Genomic DNA, 18403 nt, shown 5'->3' with positions numbered 1-18403 from the left:
ACAGAGGGAGGGAGTCAAAAGACAAGAATTTGAAATAGTTTGTTCAAGGATGGATGATTTAGACTACAAGAGGGCAAAAGATTTCTAATGTTCCTACGTGGTGTCAGTGCAGTCATAAACAGCTGTGTACAGGTTGTAGCAAGCAGCAGGATTTGTAAACAAATTAACGTTTGTGTTTTCAACTGGTGCTGTGATTTGAGTATTGGGTTCAAATATTGTATCTTTGTTCTGTTCTGATCATTCATCCTTGTTCTAATAGAACCATTGTGCAATTCCAACCTTTTATGTTTCCCTTCATTCAACGTCACTAGTGACAACCCAAAAAGAAACCCCATTTTAAAAATCATAAAGACATTGAATGCAGAGCAATTTAAATTATAGTTTATTTCTTTCCTACTTCGTACAATACAGAGATTTAACACAAATTTTAAAAAATAATTTCTTAAAACAACTGTACAAACAGCATCATAACATTTTGTACTTCTTTTTGCAGAACAGTCTACTGTCCAAAAAAGGCACTAATCCAGAATAGAAAAAAAACACAGGACTCAAATGAAAATACAACTTCTGCTGCTCAGTATATATTTACTTGGGAAAAAAACTCTAAGGCTTTTTAAGATTATCCCATTCACCTTCCAGTTTGGAAATCAATTGGCTATTTCAATGCAGACCTGCCACATTTCCTGCATCATCCCCGCCACCCCCCTCAAACAAATGTGGAATGTGTGGGTTTTTATTAATTACTGATAGTGTACCTCTTCATCTATCCTGGTTGTAAAAAAGCAGAAATTACAAAGCAAGCCTTTCGAAGGCAAAAAGAATGTATGGAATAAGAGTAGGCCATTTGGCCCCTTGAGCCTACTCCACCATTCAATAAGATCGTGACTGATCTGATTGTGGTCTTAAATCCACTTTTCTGCTGGCCTACCATAACCTTTGACTCCTCTGTCGATAAAACATCTGTCCAACTCGATCTTGAATATATTCAATGGCCCTGCCTCTGATGCTGTCTGGGGAGAGAATTCCAAAGACTAGCAACTCTCAAGAAATCCCTCCTCATCTCTGTAGTAAATAGGAGACCTGTAATTTTTAAACTGTGTCCCCTAGGTTTCCCCCCAGGGGAAAACATCCCCTCAGAATCTTTTGTGGTAAGATCACCTCTCATTCTTCTGAACTCCAAAGAGTATAGCCCAAACTGCTCAACTGTTCATAGGACAACCCCTTCATTCCAGTATGAAGAATAGCTGCATGTGATCTTTCTTTTTCTGAGCCATTTATGAATTTGCGGTGGGGCAATTTGAGTAGCAATGAAACTTTAAAACAAAAACATAGGTGCTAAAGCTAGGTAGCATGACATTCCTTTATCTATGCTATATAAACTTGTCATTTTTTAATGTGAAAATTTATCTGAAACATAGGTGATTTTTGTTCAAAACATGAACCTGGCAATATGTGAATCTGAGCTCAACTCTGAAGTGATTTCCCTTTCCAGAGTCCAACTGTAAGTTTGAATGGGCAGCAGCAGAGGGATATAATGTGGTAATTCTGCCAATATCTGAGACAGGGATAAAAAGAAACTTATGATCAACAATGACACTTCAAAAAGTAGAAGCACAATGGCCTGCAACTGGGGCAGTTCTTTCTTTAAAATCTTGCTGACACCTTGTACTAGCTTCATTGCTTAAGAAGTTGAGAAATAGGCCTTGGCATCAGTGAAAAGAAAACTAGCTGGAACAACAGCCCAGCCTGAAAGAGAAAGGTCCAAGGCATGTGAATCTATGTGCTTGTCTACCATCACAGACTGGAGTGGTTCTAGCTACACTCACTGCTACTAGAGGAGCAAAGGTGATGTGGTGGCGGTTCATGAGGAAAGCTGCCTCTCCTGATTTAGTTACCCTGAGTATGAGGAGCAGGTTTCCTCTGTTGGTTGGATAGAGGTGATGAAGTGTCTGGAACAATGTGGTTCTTTTGAATGAAGAACTAATATGTATTGAAATTTGATCTTGAGACAGAAGTGAAAGAATTTAAAAAAAACAATTTCAACCTACGATCATAATACTGAAGTAGGGCCAGAAACAAACCTCCATATAATCAGTTGTGTCATCACTTACCCCTTTTTAAAACGATATAGAAAATTGATTACAAGTGAGCAGAGTTTAAAATATGGAATATTCTTTGCTAAAGGGAATGTTTGAAGCAGATGAAGATATAGGGCTATAGGTTGCACATATTGCTCCTGTAAGGGGACAGACACAAACTCCTATGCTGTAAACTTCCATGGTTCTGTGTTACGGTTTGCCTAATCTTTTTGTTTGTCACTTCCCTCAGTCTCTGGCAAGTTTTGTTTTAAAGGGAACTCTAGTGTGAGTAGCTTGCTTATACTTCACTTATGCTATAATACACTTCATCGCCTCCATCAGCTTCCTTATACTCCTACAGCAGTTTTTGAAACAATCTACCCCATTCTATTCGAGTTTCAGAGCTGGTCTGATGAGTCATCTCATTCTGAATCATCGGTTTCGATGTGGTTCTGAAAATACAACAGCAGGAGTTCCTTGTCCAATAATCCTAATTTGAATTCAACAGGCATTTCAACTCTCAAACTACAAATACAAGAGCTGCTATTCTGAAGTGATTCATGAAAGTACTTTGGGTATCTCTCCCTAATAAATCAACACTGGCCAACTTCATTCATAGTTCTTTGTACTGCTCTTTTACAAAAGGGATGCTGATGTTGATCTAATTTATAAAAACCTGTTCCTTAACTTCAGAGAGGCACTGGGGATAAGAACATGGCTCATTCAGGTAGTGTGTGTCTCTTAGCTCTGGCACTGGCTCACTCTCCAGTGTCTCCTGCGCAAAATGAGAAGAGTAACAGAGAACTCATTTTTGAAAGTATCTCGATGTATGAAAAACATTTGAGGGCTAGATTAGGGGAGGTGGTGGAACTGTTACAGATACACAGACAGCTGCTAGAATAGCAAATACAACATACATAAAGAGAGAAGGATTATGCCAAACTAAATCCTTCATTTAATCTACAGAATATTCCCTTTCTGCTTAGCAGAAAAATACATCAACTTACTACAAGACAAATAAAACCATGAATGAGCAGTGTCTCTATTCCAGGTGCATTAGTTTATAGGTTTGGCAGCATTAGTTCAGCGTGCACAGGAAGTAAATGGTTATTTTGATAGCTGTCAATCAACTGAGACTGTAATAAGTACAAAATTAAGGGCATCCACTATCTACATTTATTTCTACTGTCCCTGGGAGTGATGCTCCAAACAAATGTGACTACTACATTACATAATAGCTACTGCTAATGGCAAGTTGGTTGTTGCAACATGGGACTTAGCACCATTTAGAGATTGCCAGTCTCATTGCCTCGCAGCTTTTTTCATGCAAACTCCGGTACTCAAATTGATCACACTGCATATGTTAAATGTCATAATCGTAATGGGAAAAAACTTGTTGCATGAAATCAAACTACTTATCCAACTAAGAGAAGGGTACTGTTGGCAGTAACCAGGTCCTAGATTAGAAATCTGATGCTCCATTAACAACACTGTGATCATCAAAATACCAGCTCCATGTTTCTTTGTCATTAATTCTCCCACACACACACTACAGATGATTGGCCTATGCTCATGTACAAATCAGGTGTCAGCCCTCAGTTGTTAGGGTAGGTGGCTTAGCCTAGGCTTTCTTTGGTTGCCTGTCTGCTGCATCCAGCAGCTTTTCTTTTTAATGTTCATTTGCAAGATATGGGCATTATTGGCAGAGGGCAGTTAAGAGTCAATCACATGGAACTGCAGTTATATACAGGTCAGAACAGCAAGGTTCCTTCCCTGAAGTATATTTAGTTGGTCACTGGTCCAAAACAGGGGTAAGGAGCCAGCCAAAGGTGACATGAAAAAACTTTTTATCCAGTGATTAGGATCTGGAATTACAACCCAAAAGTGTGGTGGAGGCAGATTCATTCATAGCTTCAAAAAGGAATTGGATAAGGAGAGAGAAAAAAAATGCAGGGCTATGGGCATGGGACTAGTTGAATTGCTCTTGCAGACAGCCAGCATAGACACTTCTGTGTTTGTAACCATTCTTTTTATATGGAGTATCAGTCATCAGAGGAGACTAAGTAAGCCATGACTAACTGGGAGGTTTAATAATTTTAAGACCAAACAAAAAATGGATGGTCAAAGTTAGAGGAAGAGGAGAGATATCTACTCTGGGACATGAGAGTCCAGATTAGCTGGGTTTCAAACCCATCCACCAGGTTGTGGATGGTGGATTGTGAGAATGAAATCGGACAGAATTGCATTTACCTGATATTCAGTTTTATTAAGTCAGTGGGTCTGATTATCAGGCGACAGGTACTCACTAATGTGACAAGGCCCCCACCCCCTCCCCCATTTCACACCTTGTACTTCTTACTGACACTAAATTTTCTGGTTTGAGATCAAGTTCCAGAAACAAAATTCATCTAAAATGCCATCCATCATTTAACACTGGTTAATAGCATCTTGACTTCTCAAGCTTTATTTCTTCCCTCTGTCAATTCATCTCCTGCAGTTGGAAAGCTATGCTGGATAAGGTTCCACTTGCCTTCAGTACCTCACCCCTGATCTTTCAATATTGGAGCTCAGGCATTAAATCCCTGAAGCACAATGTCCTCAACCTACCACATGTGTGTCTGGGAGTCGGAATCCTGCTTAATTTTTCATCCTAGTTCAGGAAGGCTATTTCCAGCATTCCTACTGGCTCCCAGGTTGTTATTAGTTAATCCACCATAAATTATGTCTGTGGCAAAGCTATTATGAGGCTCAAACTCCTGTCTGGTAAAATTCTTCTGCAAGCACCCAAGGAGGTCCTACATTGTATTCTTCCCTCCTCTTCCCTGCACTTGTTTAGAAACCTTTTACATTCTTGACTTTATTCCTGTTCTGATGAAAGGTCATTGACCTGAAACATTAACTTCTACTTTGCTCTCTGTTTTCATGCAACCAGAAGGTTCTGCATGTGGAATACCCACTGTTTCACATTCATATGGGCACTGCACAAGGGAAATACCGCGCACAAAAAAAAGCAGCTTTTGGCCTATGCAGGAACTCAAGATAAATATGGATAAAAACAAAAAGCTAAAAGCTACTGCGGATGCTGGAAATCCAAAACAAAAACAGAATTACCTGGAAAAACTCAGCAGGTCTGGCAGCATCGGCGGAGAAGAAATCAGTTAACGTTTCGAGCCTTGCTAAATGCAAATTGGCTCGTTAACGACACAGCGGCAGTGAGCATATTCGGATACTGGAGTCTGCAGTGGAAGAGTTGAATTAAGAATATTCTTTTAGAACTTCGAGGAAGTGAATCAGGTCTGCTGGTTGTACTGGGTACATTTTCTGAAAAAGGACGATCTCCTGGACTGGACATGGAAACAAACTCTTGAAAGTGCAAATCTAATAAAATCAGATATTTCGCCAGGTTCAAGCTTGATCTTCACTTATTCAATTACATTAAAGCTGCCTTGTTAAGTACAAGTGGTCAGTTTTGCTACAACCATTCCCAATTTATGCAAGGCCTGTTATCTAAGCAACTGCCTGTCCCAACTGACTACACAATGGTATTACGGTGCACTGATGTCCCAACCTACTGTAATTTTTAATGGTTAGTTAGCATAAGAAGGTTGCCACTGGTTACAACGAGCAATGTGATGCGATCTAGTCCTAGTCTTTGTTAGCGACGATCCAGCAGCAAGGGAAATATTCTGTCTGTGATTCTGAACCAACCAGCATTTTCAATTCCCAAATCCATCACGGATAACGAGGACCCAGGTCAGATAATCAGCAAATCCAGGGAGATTTAGCCAAGGAACGTGCACTTTCAACCAAGAATATTTAATATTAAAAGGTTGAAGTTAAGGGCAGGTGGAATCAGTCAATCCGGAGTGTCCACTGCAGAGTTCTGGGTGCAGGGGTGCTTTGAGATGTAACTTTAGCTATAACGATGGAGGAGGGTGGTAGGAGAAGAACCCTTAAAAGCTACAATACCAAAGATTTGAGAAACATGTTGAAGTTACAGGCTCGCTGGTAGATTTTGTCTGGAATGCTGGGCTCAGGAACACTTCATGCTTGGGATAGTACCCAGGAATGTTTGCAGTCAGACGTTAAGGGCAGAGGCACACCTTTGACCAGGATATTGGAGGGCTTCAGGGTGAGAGGCACGACTTTTGCCTGGGTCACCTCACAGGATAGTTTACTGAAATCTGGATGAAGAGAACCCTATTAACTAGTTCAAAACAAGATCACGCACAGATATATTGAGATTACATTAAAGATAGGGTAGGCCGATGATGGACCAAATCTCAGTCCTTCCCAACAGTGCTTCAGTCATCTTCAATCACCTCTCTCTTTATTTCGCTACCCCCTTGTCTGGCTAATGCCAGGATGGTGTGATTGACTGCAGCCATTTCGACAGCTAAAGAGATAGGATCTTGCTGGGGATCACTGTGACTCGTGTTGTCATCCTGTGTTCAGGAAAAAAAAAGACATTGGTTCATGAGGAATGTTGTGAACCTGTCATAAAAACACATCCTGGCCCCTTTCTCTAATGCCCTCTTCTCTCCTTGATGGCACCATGAGATGGGATATGGACCATTGGGCACAAATAGCCCCTTGCCACCTCACCCAAATCTTCAGGCATGAGGCTGCACTCGGAAAGTCAGCAGGTTCTGCCTGCTCCTCTTTACCCAGTGTCCATGTGCGGGGAGGTTCCAGCACGAGTTACTAGATGGAGATCAGGAGCAGGAATGTTGAGACCATTTGTAATGATTCAACCGCTGTCACAACCGTGAGCTGCCAGCTGCGAACTCAGTGCAGGGATCAAAATGAGGACCCCTCTCATCTGTATAGCTCACTACCACAATGGGCAATTTGCCTTCTGATCTATGACATGTTACTGCAATGTTTTTTGCTGGTGTTGTGATCCAGCATTTATTCTGAAGTGTGGGAGTAACAAAACAAGACTCAATGCAGAGTTTTGCTGAAAAAAGACATTTCTTGTCAAAGCTTTTCATCTTGCACTCATCAGGACAACTGACAAAAAAATACCAATGTCAGGGGAAACAACGTATTCGTACTGTATGAGAATATGTTGTTTCCCCCGACATTGGTATTTACTTGCAAATTTTCAGCAATACTCAAGATCTGTACTACCGAACAACTACTCAATGTAGAATTCAGTGCAGTATACAGTTAGAAAAAAAGTTATCAGCATCAGAGATCCCTAACTCTTGAGCAGCAGTGAGGCAATAGAATTGGCCTCAAGTATCCCTGCACCACACTGGAGATACAATTAGCCATGTGGTCCACTTTCTGATAACCGGCAAGGCCACAATTGTTGTCGATACCTAGTTTCCACAATGGTGGTCTTTGACAATAGGGTAGTTTGCTAAACCACCTCACAAGCTCTTTAAGAGTAAATCATGTAACGTGGACTAAAATTGAGGATAGGGGTGTTATGTTCCTACAATGAGGTCTATGAAGTGTTGTCTTTATAGAAAACACTTGGCCCTGCCATCTCCTGGACTGGTAAGGAGTTTGTGGAGAGACTTTTAGAAAATTATTTCCCTTACTGGCTTGAGTTTTATCTTTTTTTCTCCCCGGACTATCCCATGGTGGTAGAAAATGTCCAGTGTGATGCTCTAGCCATCATGGGATGCGGGGCAGGTTTGATTGCCCAGTTGGTCTTTTCCCGCTTGTCAATTTCTTGTGTTCCTTTCTCAAAGACCATGGTGAACTAGTTGGCAGTTTCTACAACTGTCTGCATCTTTCACAATCATTATATTCTGGTGCTCGCTCAATTTAACAGATATAGCTAGAAACCTACTGTGGTAGGATTTGAACTCCACATTTAGAGAACACTGGTTCGGCTTCAGCTGCAGCAGTGTGACTAATGCTGGCTGCCGCACTTTACAAAGGATGTTAAGGCCTTGGAGGGGGGTTCAGAAGAGATTTACTAGAGTACTACCAGAATCTTCAGTGACGTGAAGAAACTGGATCTCTTTAGAACAGAGAAGGTCAAAAGATTTGATAGGAATGTTCAAAATCAAAAATAGTTTTGCTAGAGTGAATAAAGAGAAACTTTCCACTGGCAGGATGCTCAGTAAGCAGAGGACGAAGACTTTTAAGGTGACAGGTAAAAGAACAAGAAGTGACATGAGGAAGCAATTTTTACAAGTTGTTGTGATCTGGAATGTGTTAACCATAACGATGTAATTGACAAGATATTAAGAGAAATAGGTGATGGTATTAATTGTCTTTGAACACAAATAGAGGACAGCTGGGACACTGGGTTGAGTGGAAGAGCGCTGTGAGACTGAACAAGTCAATAAACTCTCTCAATAAGGAAAAATTCTCTCTTATTTTCAGCTTCAACCAGTTTGAATCCTATTAACAGAATGCACTGCCTGAAAGGGTGATGAAAGCAGATTCAATTGTAGCGTTCAAAAGAGAACTGGATAAATACTTGAAGGAAAAAAATAATTGCAGGGCTATGGGGGAAAAAGAGATGGGATTAAATTGACAAGCTCTACCAAAGAGCTGGCATAGCCACAATGGGCTGAATGGCCTCAATGTCATCCTCCTATGCTGTATGATTCTATAATCTGTACCATAACTACAACACTACCATTTGCTGTGCACATATGTCTGACGGGAGCAGGATCAGGCTCATCTATAATGCCCTTTTGGTAAAACAGCTCACTGTCTAAACTCACGTATGAAAAATGACCATTTGGATCATACCAGAGGATTGTCAATGTTCATGGTGCCCAATGAAAGTCAGGGTCTTCATGAGTTGGGAAAATTTTTCTTATAATTTAAAACAAAAAAAGCAAGTACCCAAACAGGTTGACAATCTAACAGAATATATAAAAAGATATCTCTACCTGCTCCAGGAAATCACTCCCATCAATATCGTCACTATTGGAATGTCCACCTGGGCTTTGCACATCGATACCATGGGTTTCTAGGATTGCTGCTTCTTTGAAAAAGCAAAATTTTCCATAAGAAAATAATATTGCTACGCCAAAAATAAATGTTACGCTTAGGGAATGTCCCAGAAAGCCCCACAGTTAGTTAGCTCTAATGTCTGCCACTGAATCTGATGATGGAGAAGGCTGATTGGCCGAATAAAAATAAGCTAAGAGCGAGCAGCCATGAATAGGAGAAGAAAAACAAATGCACCTCACACTTGTAGGCTGCTTTTTACACTATGGGCTCCATCTCTGATGTTAGTGTGTACTGCACGAGAGGGATCTGCACGTGTGTCCACAGGAGCATGTGGAGCACTGGTTTCCCTCTTTATATGTGTTGACAGGCATGAGAATGTGTCTTTTAAAGAAAACGCGTACAGGCCACTGAGACCATTGGCAGCAGAGTGAAAACTGGCTTCAATGCAGGAAAGTGACGATTGCAGCGGAGGATGAGAGGGTGTCAGGATAGAGCTACAGCAACAAAACTGTCACTCTTTCCACGATGGGAAGAGCAGGACAGCGCAGACGGGTCCCAGGAAATTGTGGCGTAATTACTGCTGGATGTCACTTACGCCACAATCGACTGAAACGTCTCTGCTTTTGTGACGGTGGACATGGCACGCGATATCACAAAATTCTGAACCAATATTTTCTTCTCTTGGTGGCGCAGCAGTAGGGATGATATAATTGGCCTCAAATACCCTGGGCTAGAAGCAAAGTGGCATGAGACAGCAAGGGTCCTTGGTTCCTGACTGCTGCATACATACTCACGCTGGATGGTGCGCATGCGTGAACATTGGACGGGGACAGGACAAGCTCAGCTGTGAAGTCCCCTCTGGCTAGACAACTACCAAGAGTTAAAGACTAAGCTCATATGTGAATCAAAGTAATTGGATGAGATACCAGAGCACAGCCACTCCCTATAGAGTCGTACACCAATGAACGTCAGACTTTTGGGGTGGGGTGGAATAAGGAATCAAGAAGAAAAAGAAAAAAGAGGTGGAAACAAATTTAGTTAATGCTGTAATCCATAATCCAAAAAAGAACATTGAAGCACGAGAGAGTGCAGCAAAGATTTACAAGGCTAGCACCAGAACTGAGAGATCATAGCTAAGGGGAAAGATTGACTAGATTAGGGCTTTTCTCTTTAGAAAATAGAAGACCTCATAGAGGCCTTTAAAATTATGAATGGGTTAGACAAGGTAAATGTGGAGTGAATGTTTGCAAGGAAAGAAGAGGAAATTTCTTAAAGTAGTTAGAGTGTAGAACTCACTACCACAGAAGTGGCTGAGGCAAATAGCTTAAATGCTTTCAAAAGGAAATTAGATGAGTACAGGAGAAAGGAATAGAAAAAGATGCGAAAGGCTGAAACGAGGCAGATGGAATGGGAGGAGGCCATTGTGGAGTATGAAAACCAGCAAAGACTAGTTGGGCCGAATGGCCTGTTTCTCTCTTGCATATTTCTCTTGTTATCACTAAGCCAAAAGAACAATGACATTATAACCTGCTTACAGACTGTAGATCAGGAGCTTGCTTTCTGAGAGGTTTTTTTTAAACTAAACCCTACCGTTTCCAACAACATTACCAATGTTCGCTCTCCTCTTGATCTCCTTTCTGCGATTGGCAAACCAGTTGTACACTTTCAGAGGGGTCACTCGTTCAGACTCGGTCAGCTTCCTACCTACAACAACAGCAAAATATGTCACTCGGATCTGTAGAAAACAAGCAGCCACTTTCTAACTGTGGATATGGGAGTGGGAAGCAGCCTGCAGTCTGCACCAGAGCTGAATGGTGCCGTCCAGTGGTACTGCTGCAGAACTTGTCTTAAAACAACAACCTGTATTTATATAGCGCCTTTAACGTATAAAACAGCCCAAAGCACTTCACAGGAGCATTACAAAGCAAAATTAACCACGTAAGGAAATAATAGGACAGATGACCAAAAGCTTGGTCAAAGAGGTAGGTTTTAATGAGTGTCTTAAAGGAGCAGAGAGTAGTAGTTTGGTGGGGGGGCCAGGATGTTTGAGGATAACTCTCCTGCTCTTCTTCAAAGTAATGCCATGGGATCTTTTATGTCCACCCGAGAGAGCTGACAAGGCCTCAGTTTAACTTCTCATCAGAAAAATGTCACCTCTGACACTGCAGCACTCCCTCAGTATGCACTGGAGCATCAACCAAGACTTTTGTGTTTAAGTTTCTGGAGTGGGATATGAACCCACAACTTTGACTTAGAGTGACAAGAGGGCTACCCACTTCACAGCCGACACTATTTCGGAGGTCTAAAATGGTTTCTTTCTTGAACGCACAGCTCTTTACCTGGCTTTTGTATGACTGCATTGCAAGCATTTGAAATCTCCTCTCTCTTGGCTTCATCTGGGTATTGGTTGTCATTGAAGTAACTAAATGAAGGAAGGCAGGTTACAGATTCAATATTACAACTTACAGATAGAAACAAAATGAAGACCAGTGGTTTACTTGCAAAAATTCTCATGGTTGTTATGAATGTGTAGATCAGGTACAGATGGTACTTTAAGCAACATCCTACAACAGGTTAAAGTTCAGATGTGGGTTTCTTAACTGTGCAGCTATTGCAGTTCTGGTGACTGACTGTACTCCTCACTCGTGTCCCTCCCAAGCGTTGTGAGTCAGTTGGTTGGCGGAGTGACAGAAACTGACACCACTACTGGTGAGCTGGGACTGAATCAGTCTCCAGCACAAGTTAAAGGGCTACTCTGCAATTTTTGTACAGCATGACTGAAATGAAGAGCTCAACATGTAAGGAACAATGGGAATTCAGTGAAGCCCACCTGCAGTATAGCCTTGCTCAGCACCATTTTGAAGAACAAGACGATAGATTTGATAACGATTAATGCAATAAGTGAGCCATCCAGTTTTTTCAGGGGGAAAAAAAGGGGAGGAGGGGTCAAGCTAAGTACATGTGCATCATTTAGCAATTAACCCTCTTATGTGGCATAAACCCATTTCCTAATCCAATATGGAACACTGTATTTGTACAGCTATTGCTGGATAAGTGCTCTCTGCACTTCTGTTGGCAATACCTCAGGATGATGTGTTTGCACTCAACCTGCAGCAACTGTTCAAGCATTTAATACCAGACTCTCATGCTATCATAATGCATCACGTGCATGGGATGTATGTCAATGCAATGAACCTGTAATGGAACAAAGAGCTCAGGGAGCAGTGCTTTAACCAGGTACCTTTCCATGACAGTCAGGCACTCCTTCCGCCAGGTGAATCGGCTGCCCCTTCGGAGACGGAAGTTGCCCGATGTGGCGCCAATGGCTGGCGTCGATTGTTTCCACTCTGATTCCTCCGTGGTGGATGAGGCTGGCCTCATGTTTAAGGTAGCTCCTCCAAACAAGAAAAGGAAAGACACTTAACGATCAAAGTATCAGCTCCAAGGACTGGAGGAAGATTTTTGAACAAGTCTCCCATCCCATGGTTGGGTGCAAGTTTCAAAACCTTCACATCTTTGGCTTTGATATTTCAGTTCTGGTCTCTGTCCCAGACCCATCTGTTTAAATGCAAAATATTCATCCTCAAGAAGCCAGCCAACTGAAGCAATATTCAAAGCCATGATAATCTTGTGGTTGTAGGGTTAAAGACAACTTTATATCAATGATCATCTCCAACTCTAACTTATTGATTCCTAGGCCCTCAAACTGGAACTTTTCACCTCCCATGCCTTCTTTTCCTGCTATAATCAAACCCAAGCTTGTTACATGGTTACCACTTTTTGCCATATTTGCCCTTTCTTTCTGGTCTTTTTCAATCTTGGTGGAGTCCTGCATCTTGATCCATTCGCCTTAGTGTCTTGAAAGGAAAATTGGTATCAAATACAAACACTCTGGGTTCATTCAAATCTGGTGACTGGAGTTTCCATCCTAAGTTCAGAGAGTTGGCTGTAGACACTGACTATTATCTGTAACTGTGATTCCCGTGGGAAAAGAAATGCATCAGTATTTCAAATCCCGACTGTTGTCACCGTTGTCAGCAGCCTATTCGTGCTGTGTCCAAATGTCTACTGCAATTGAGTCCACCCTGGGGATAGGTCTCATCTGAGGGCCTCATTTAGAACTAGTCTGAGACCTGAAAGTCTGTGCTCTTGGCAATTCAGGGTTGTTTTGTGTGTTTAAAAAAAATGGAGTTATCCAATACCTGGATTAATCTTCTCCAGGAGATACCATCTGTATAACGTCCGCTTCTTGGGTTCACTCATGTCTAGTCCCTGCTGCAATAGCCACTGAGAAATGAAGCTTCGACTCATTCCTGCAACCACAGAAAAGGTGCCCCCTAGTTAATGTTGCACACACTTTGGGCTGTTGCGTGTTTTTATTTGGTTAATTTACCTCCTCCTGTCCTAGTCTCTTGCCTAGGAATAATCCCATGGAATACCCTCAGCAGCATTCTGGTACCTCGCCTGAGTAACCATTACTGTTGATTCCCACCACCCTGAGTCTACACAATAAATGGCTACAGGCAGTGCGGGACTTCGTAGCCGAGCTTGATCCCGTCCTGTCCCAACATTCAGCCGAAGTTGGCGGGTAGGGATAAGGAGCAAGAGGCAAGGATCGTGCTTCCTTTCCTCAAGGGAGGTCAGGGGAGAGGGTTTGGTTGTGGGGCAGTGGCGGGGGCTGGGGGGTGCTTTCAGCACCCCAACTATTGAAGAATGACACGTTTCTTGAAAAAAATGAATCCTGCAACTGCACAACCACTTGATCTGGATAGCATTTAGTTAGTTAGGGTAAGGGAAATGTTGGGTCGTGAAGAGTGAATTAAAAGAGAAGTTAATTTATGAGGTGATTGAAGTGTTTCGCACTATGAATTATTTCTGAAGTACAGTGACTACTGTTATGTTTTTTAATTCATTCTCGGGGTGTGGGCTGCGCTGGCTGGGCCAGCATTTATTGCCCATCCCTAAGTTGCCCTTGAGAAGGCGGCGGTGAGCTGTAGGAAAATGTAACAGTCATTTTGACACCAACAACATCCTACCTATAGCAATGAGATGAAAGACCGCTTAATAAGTTTTAACGGTGAATGCACTTCAAAACAGTTTTTAAAAAAATTCTAATTGATATGGAGAATACTGCAGATTCTGGAAATCAGGAATAAAAACAGAAGATGCTGGAAATACTCAGCAGGCTATGGCAGCATCTTTGGATACCTGAGTATTTCCAGCATTTTCTGTTTTTATGTTATATTTTTAAATTGTCAGCGGTGAAGCACTTCTGGATATATAAATGCAAATTTGTTTGTTCTATTCTGCCAGGGCAGCCCTTCAGCTGCGAGCTTTAGGCTATCATCCACCTCGGCCATAAATACGGAGGGAGTTTTAAAATTTTAAACTCAAATTGGAAGGAAGTTCTCAAATGCTGCACGTAGCTGCAATGCTAACAAACTTGCTAATGACACCCTATACTGGGTTAGACATTCCCTAAATAATGGACCTTCTCCATTCCAGTGGTGTTTTTGCTGCCTGGACTCTTGTCCACTCTTTGTCGCTTGTTCCTGTTCTCCATGCTCATGTTAACTGGACAAAGCAGGAGGGTTGAGCATTTTTTTGCAAAGCTTGGTGGCAAGTTACAATTTACCTAGCAAGCCCATGATAATTGGGAAATTTTACATTAACTTTCAAAGATCTGACACATTCACAATGTTATGTTTAAGTATGTAAAGTTGGGTCTACAGTTTTGAAGTGTTGCGAGTATTTTTTTCTTTTTAAAAATACATCACTCTCAAGTACAGGTTGGCTGGCCGCCTCCTCACCTGTGACCTGGCCCACGATAGTCTGGGAAATCATCCGATTAGAAAGAAAGCTCTTTATCTCTTCTTTAACAGCAGCGCTGTCCCTCCTACAGAACGTAAAGAGGGGGGGAAAAGAAAACATTAAAGGCTTCTAGGAAATGTTTCTAAGTTTCAGAGATTGAGTACCTTTCCACCTCCATTTCCAAGCAAAGTGTGGGCTGGTCGATCAAGCCATTGAAACACAGAGGTATCTTATTATTAGTCAATGAGAGATTTTTCCGCCATATAAAGACTCAGGCAGCAGGTTGCAACAGTGTGAGCATCCCCACGTTTAACTGCACACAAAGCTCATTTCTCCATTCAACCTTTTTGTTTCAAAATAAATCATGTCGGTCAGTTCTCTTTAGTGCCTCTCAGGCTATTTAGCATTTCACCATTAGTCAAGTGTTTCCCATCAGGTGCTGGGAGGTGTGCCAATGATAAATCCATACAGACACAAGCCAAATTTGAGAGGACAGAATCTGTGTCCTGCTATGTGTTAAGTAGAATTATACATGTCCATTGCACTGAAATCGCAGTGATATTACTACATAGGAACTGGAGGAAGCTGTTCAGCTCCTCAAGCCTGTTCTGACATTGAATGAGATCATGGTTGACCTGTATCTTAACTCTATGTACCTGCTGTGATTCCATTTGCCTCAATATTCTTGGCTAGCAAAAATCTATCACACTCGGATTTAAAACAAAGGTGCTGCTTACCTTTCTAGCTTCTTGGGTATTATGCCATGCCAGAATGGGACTCCAGAGCCACACCAAGCGATGCTTAACACAGAGTTAACCACCATAGCACAAACCATCATCTTAAGAAGGCTGCCATTGGTGTATTATACCTCAACAGCAAAATAGTTATTACTATTAGTTATTTCAACTAACCTCATGAGCTCCTCAACCTTTTCTTCTAGGTCTGTCTCCTCTTCCAATGTGTGAGAACTCCCCATCCTCTGGCTGCTGTTACTGTGGAAACGGTTGGGTGACAGCCTGCCGTTCGCCACCGGCAGTTTCTCACTGTTAACGCTCTCCCGTCCATTCAGGTTAGTGCTGCACGGTGGTGGAGAAGTGTCGTAGCTGTTACTCGGAGACGGCGACGCGCCACTGTATTGGGTCTGCGTCGCGGCCGTGACTGTTGAGGACGATGCAGGGACGTTGTTGCTGTTGCCATAGGAACTGTTATTGTAGCTATGCCTTTTGCCGAATTTCTCAGTGTGCTCCTGGTCAAGCCGGTCCAGGGTCTCCAGCGCATGTATTATGTCACGCTTTGTCATTCCGCTCCTTCGAAGACGCTGCAACAAGTCAATCTGTTCGATTGTAAACCTAGGCTCGTCTGTGTAGTGTGACATTATGTTACTGCTGTATGGAACACGGAAATCAAAAATTTACTAAAACCTCAATGGTGAACCAACAGAACAACCTTATTATGCCTTAAAAGATGAACCATTTGGTTACCACCATCCCACTGTATCTTTTTCATTCCATTAAGAAGTGGCTCAATTAACTTTCACGACTGAACGTTATCATCAAGGCCCAGGAGTTATAATTGAGTTTATCTAGTATATCACACGAACAAACAAATTAGGAGCAGGATTTAGGCCACTCAGTCCCTCAAGCCTGCTTCAACATCCAACAAGATCACAGCTGGTCTGATCTCACCCTCATATTCCTGCCTACTCCCGATAACCTTTCGTCCCCTTGCTTACCAAGATTCTTTCTACCCCTGCCTTAAAGATATTCAAGGACTCTGCCTCAACCACCTTGTGAGGAAGAGAATGCCAAAGTCTCACAGCGTTCAGAAAAACATTTTCCTCATCTGTCCTAAATGGGCCACCCCTTATTTTGAAAAGTGACCCCGAGTTCTAGAATCTCCCACAAGAGGAAAAATCTTTTCTACATTCACCCTGTTAAGTCCCCTTCAATCAAGTCACCTCTTACTCTTCTAAACTCCAGTGGATACAAGCCTGGGTTGTCCAGCCTTTCCTCATAAGATAACCCATCCATTCCAGATATTAATCTAGTAAACCTTCTCTGAACTACTTCTAATGCACTTACATCTTTTCTTAAACAAGGAGATAAATACTGTACACAGTAATCCAGATGTGGTCTCACTAATGCCCTGTGTAAGCATAACCTCCCTCGTGTTCAATTCACCTTGCAATAAACAATGACATTCTCCTTTCATAATTACTTGCTGCACCTGCATACTAACCTTTTGTGATTCACGCACCAGGATACCCTCTGCATCTCAGAGCTCTGCAATCTCTCACCATTTAGATAATATGCCTTTTTTTTATTCTTCCAGCCAAAATGGACAACTCAAATTTTCTTACACGATATTCCAGTTGCCAGATCTTTGCCCCCTCACCTAAACTATCTATATCCTTTTATAGCCTCCTTAGTGCCCTTCACAACTTACTTTCCTACCTACCTTTGCGTCATCAGCAAATTTAGCAACCTTACCATCGGTCCCTTCATCCAAATCATTTAAATAAATTGTAGAGTTGAGGCCCCAGCACTGATCCCTGTGGCACTTGACTTGTCACATCCTGCCAACCAAAAAAATCAGCCATCAATGCCTACTCTTTCCTGTTGACTGACCAGTCTTCTATCCATGCCAATGTTACCCACTAAACCATGAGCTTTTATTTTCTGCAATAACCTTTGATGAAGCACCTGATCAAATGCCTTCTGAAAATCTAAGTACAACACATTCACCAGTTCCCCTTTATCCACAGCACCTGTGACTCCTTCAAAGAACTCCAATAAATTGGTTAAGCATGATTTTCCATGTTGACTCTGCCTGATTACCTTGAATTTATCCAAGTGCTCTGCTATAACATCATTAATAATAGCTTCTAACGTCTTCCTTATGACAGATGTTAAGCTAACTGGCCTAGTTTCCTGCTTTCCGTCTCCCTCCATTTTTGAATAAAGAAGTTATTTTCCAATCTAACGGAACCTTCCCCAAATCTAGTGAATTTTGGAAAATTAAAACCAATGCATCAACTATCTCACTAGCCACTTCTTTCAAGACCCAGGATGAAGTCCATCAGGACCCGGAGATTGTCAACATGCAGTTCCAACAATTTGCTAAGTACACTTCCCTGTTGTTTGTAATTTTCCTGAGTTCCTCCCTCCCTTCCAATTCCTGATTTACAGCTATTTCTGGGATGTTACTTGTATCCTCTGAAGTGAAGACCGATGCAGAGTATCGGTTCAATTCATCTGCCATTTCCTTATTTTCTATTATTAATTCCCCAGACTTACTTTCTATAGGGTCAATGCTCACTTTAGCTCTTTTCTTTTTTAAATATCTATAGAAACTCGTACTGCCTGTCTTTATATTTCTAGCTAGCTTTCTCTCGTACTCTAATTTTTCCCATATTAGTCTTTTAGTCATTCTTTGCTGTTATTTTATATTCTGTCCAATCTTCTGACCTTCCATCCATCTTTATACAATTATATGTTTTTTTTTTAAGTTTGAGACTATCTTTAACTTTTTTTAGCTAGCCACGGATGGTAGACCCTCCCCTTGGAATTTTTCTTTCTTGTTGG

The 18403-nt window shown here is 41.8% G+C and overlaps 1 protein-coding gene across 6 annotated transcripts in view; it reads right to left on the bottom strand.

Annotated features, from left to right (window-relative positions):
- Positions 1 to 359: 359 nt before the first annotated feature.
- LOC144689926 (homeobox-containing protein 1-like) overlaps positions 360 to 18403 on the bottom strand; it is a 32462-nt gene continuing 14418 nt past the window's right edge. The window contains exons 3-10 of one of the 6 annotated variants that reach the window (XM_078557440.1): positions 15731 to 16201; positions 14819 to 14904; positions 13211 to 13321; positions 12250 to 12403; positions 11348 to 11430; positions 10617 to 10712; positions 8945 to 9039; positions 360 to 6523 (exon numbers count right to left, since the gene is read on the bottom strand). In XM_078557440.1, coding sequence (XP_078413566.1) covers positions 6383 to 6523; positions 8945 to 9039; positions 10617 to 10712; positions 11348 to 11430; positions 12250 to 12403; positions 13211 to 13321; positions 14819 to 14904; positions 15731 to 16194 — 1230 coding nt within the window. In that variant the 5' untranslated portion in view covers positions 16195 to 16201 and the 3' untranslated portion in view covers positions 360 to 6382. Of the gene's footprint in view, positions 6524 to 8944; positions 9040 to 10616; positions 10713 to 11347; positions 11431 to 12249; positions 12404 to 13210; positions 13322 to 14818; positions 14905 to 15730; positions 16205 to 18403 lie in introns of all 6 variants that reach the window. The other 5 variants (XM_078557439.1, XM_078557441.1, XM_078557443.1 and 2 more) reach the window with 5 other exon arrangements.

Source organism: Cetorhinus maximus, chromosome 14, assembly GCF_964194155.1.
Source record: "Cetorhinus maximus chromosome 14, sCetMax3.hap1.1, whole genome shotgun sequence".
Taxonomy (NCBI): Eukaryota; Metazoa; Chordata; class Chondrichthyes; order Lamniformes; family Cetorhinidae; genus Cetorhinus; species Cetorhinus maximus.
Note: the sequence above shows the minus strand (reverse complement) of the source record. Positions and strands in the feature narration are given on the sequence as shown.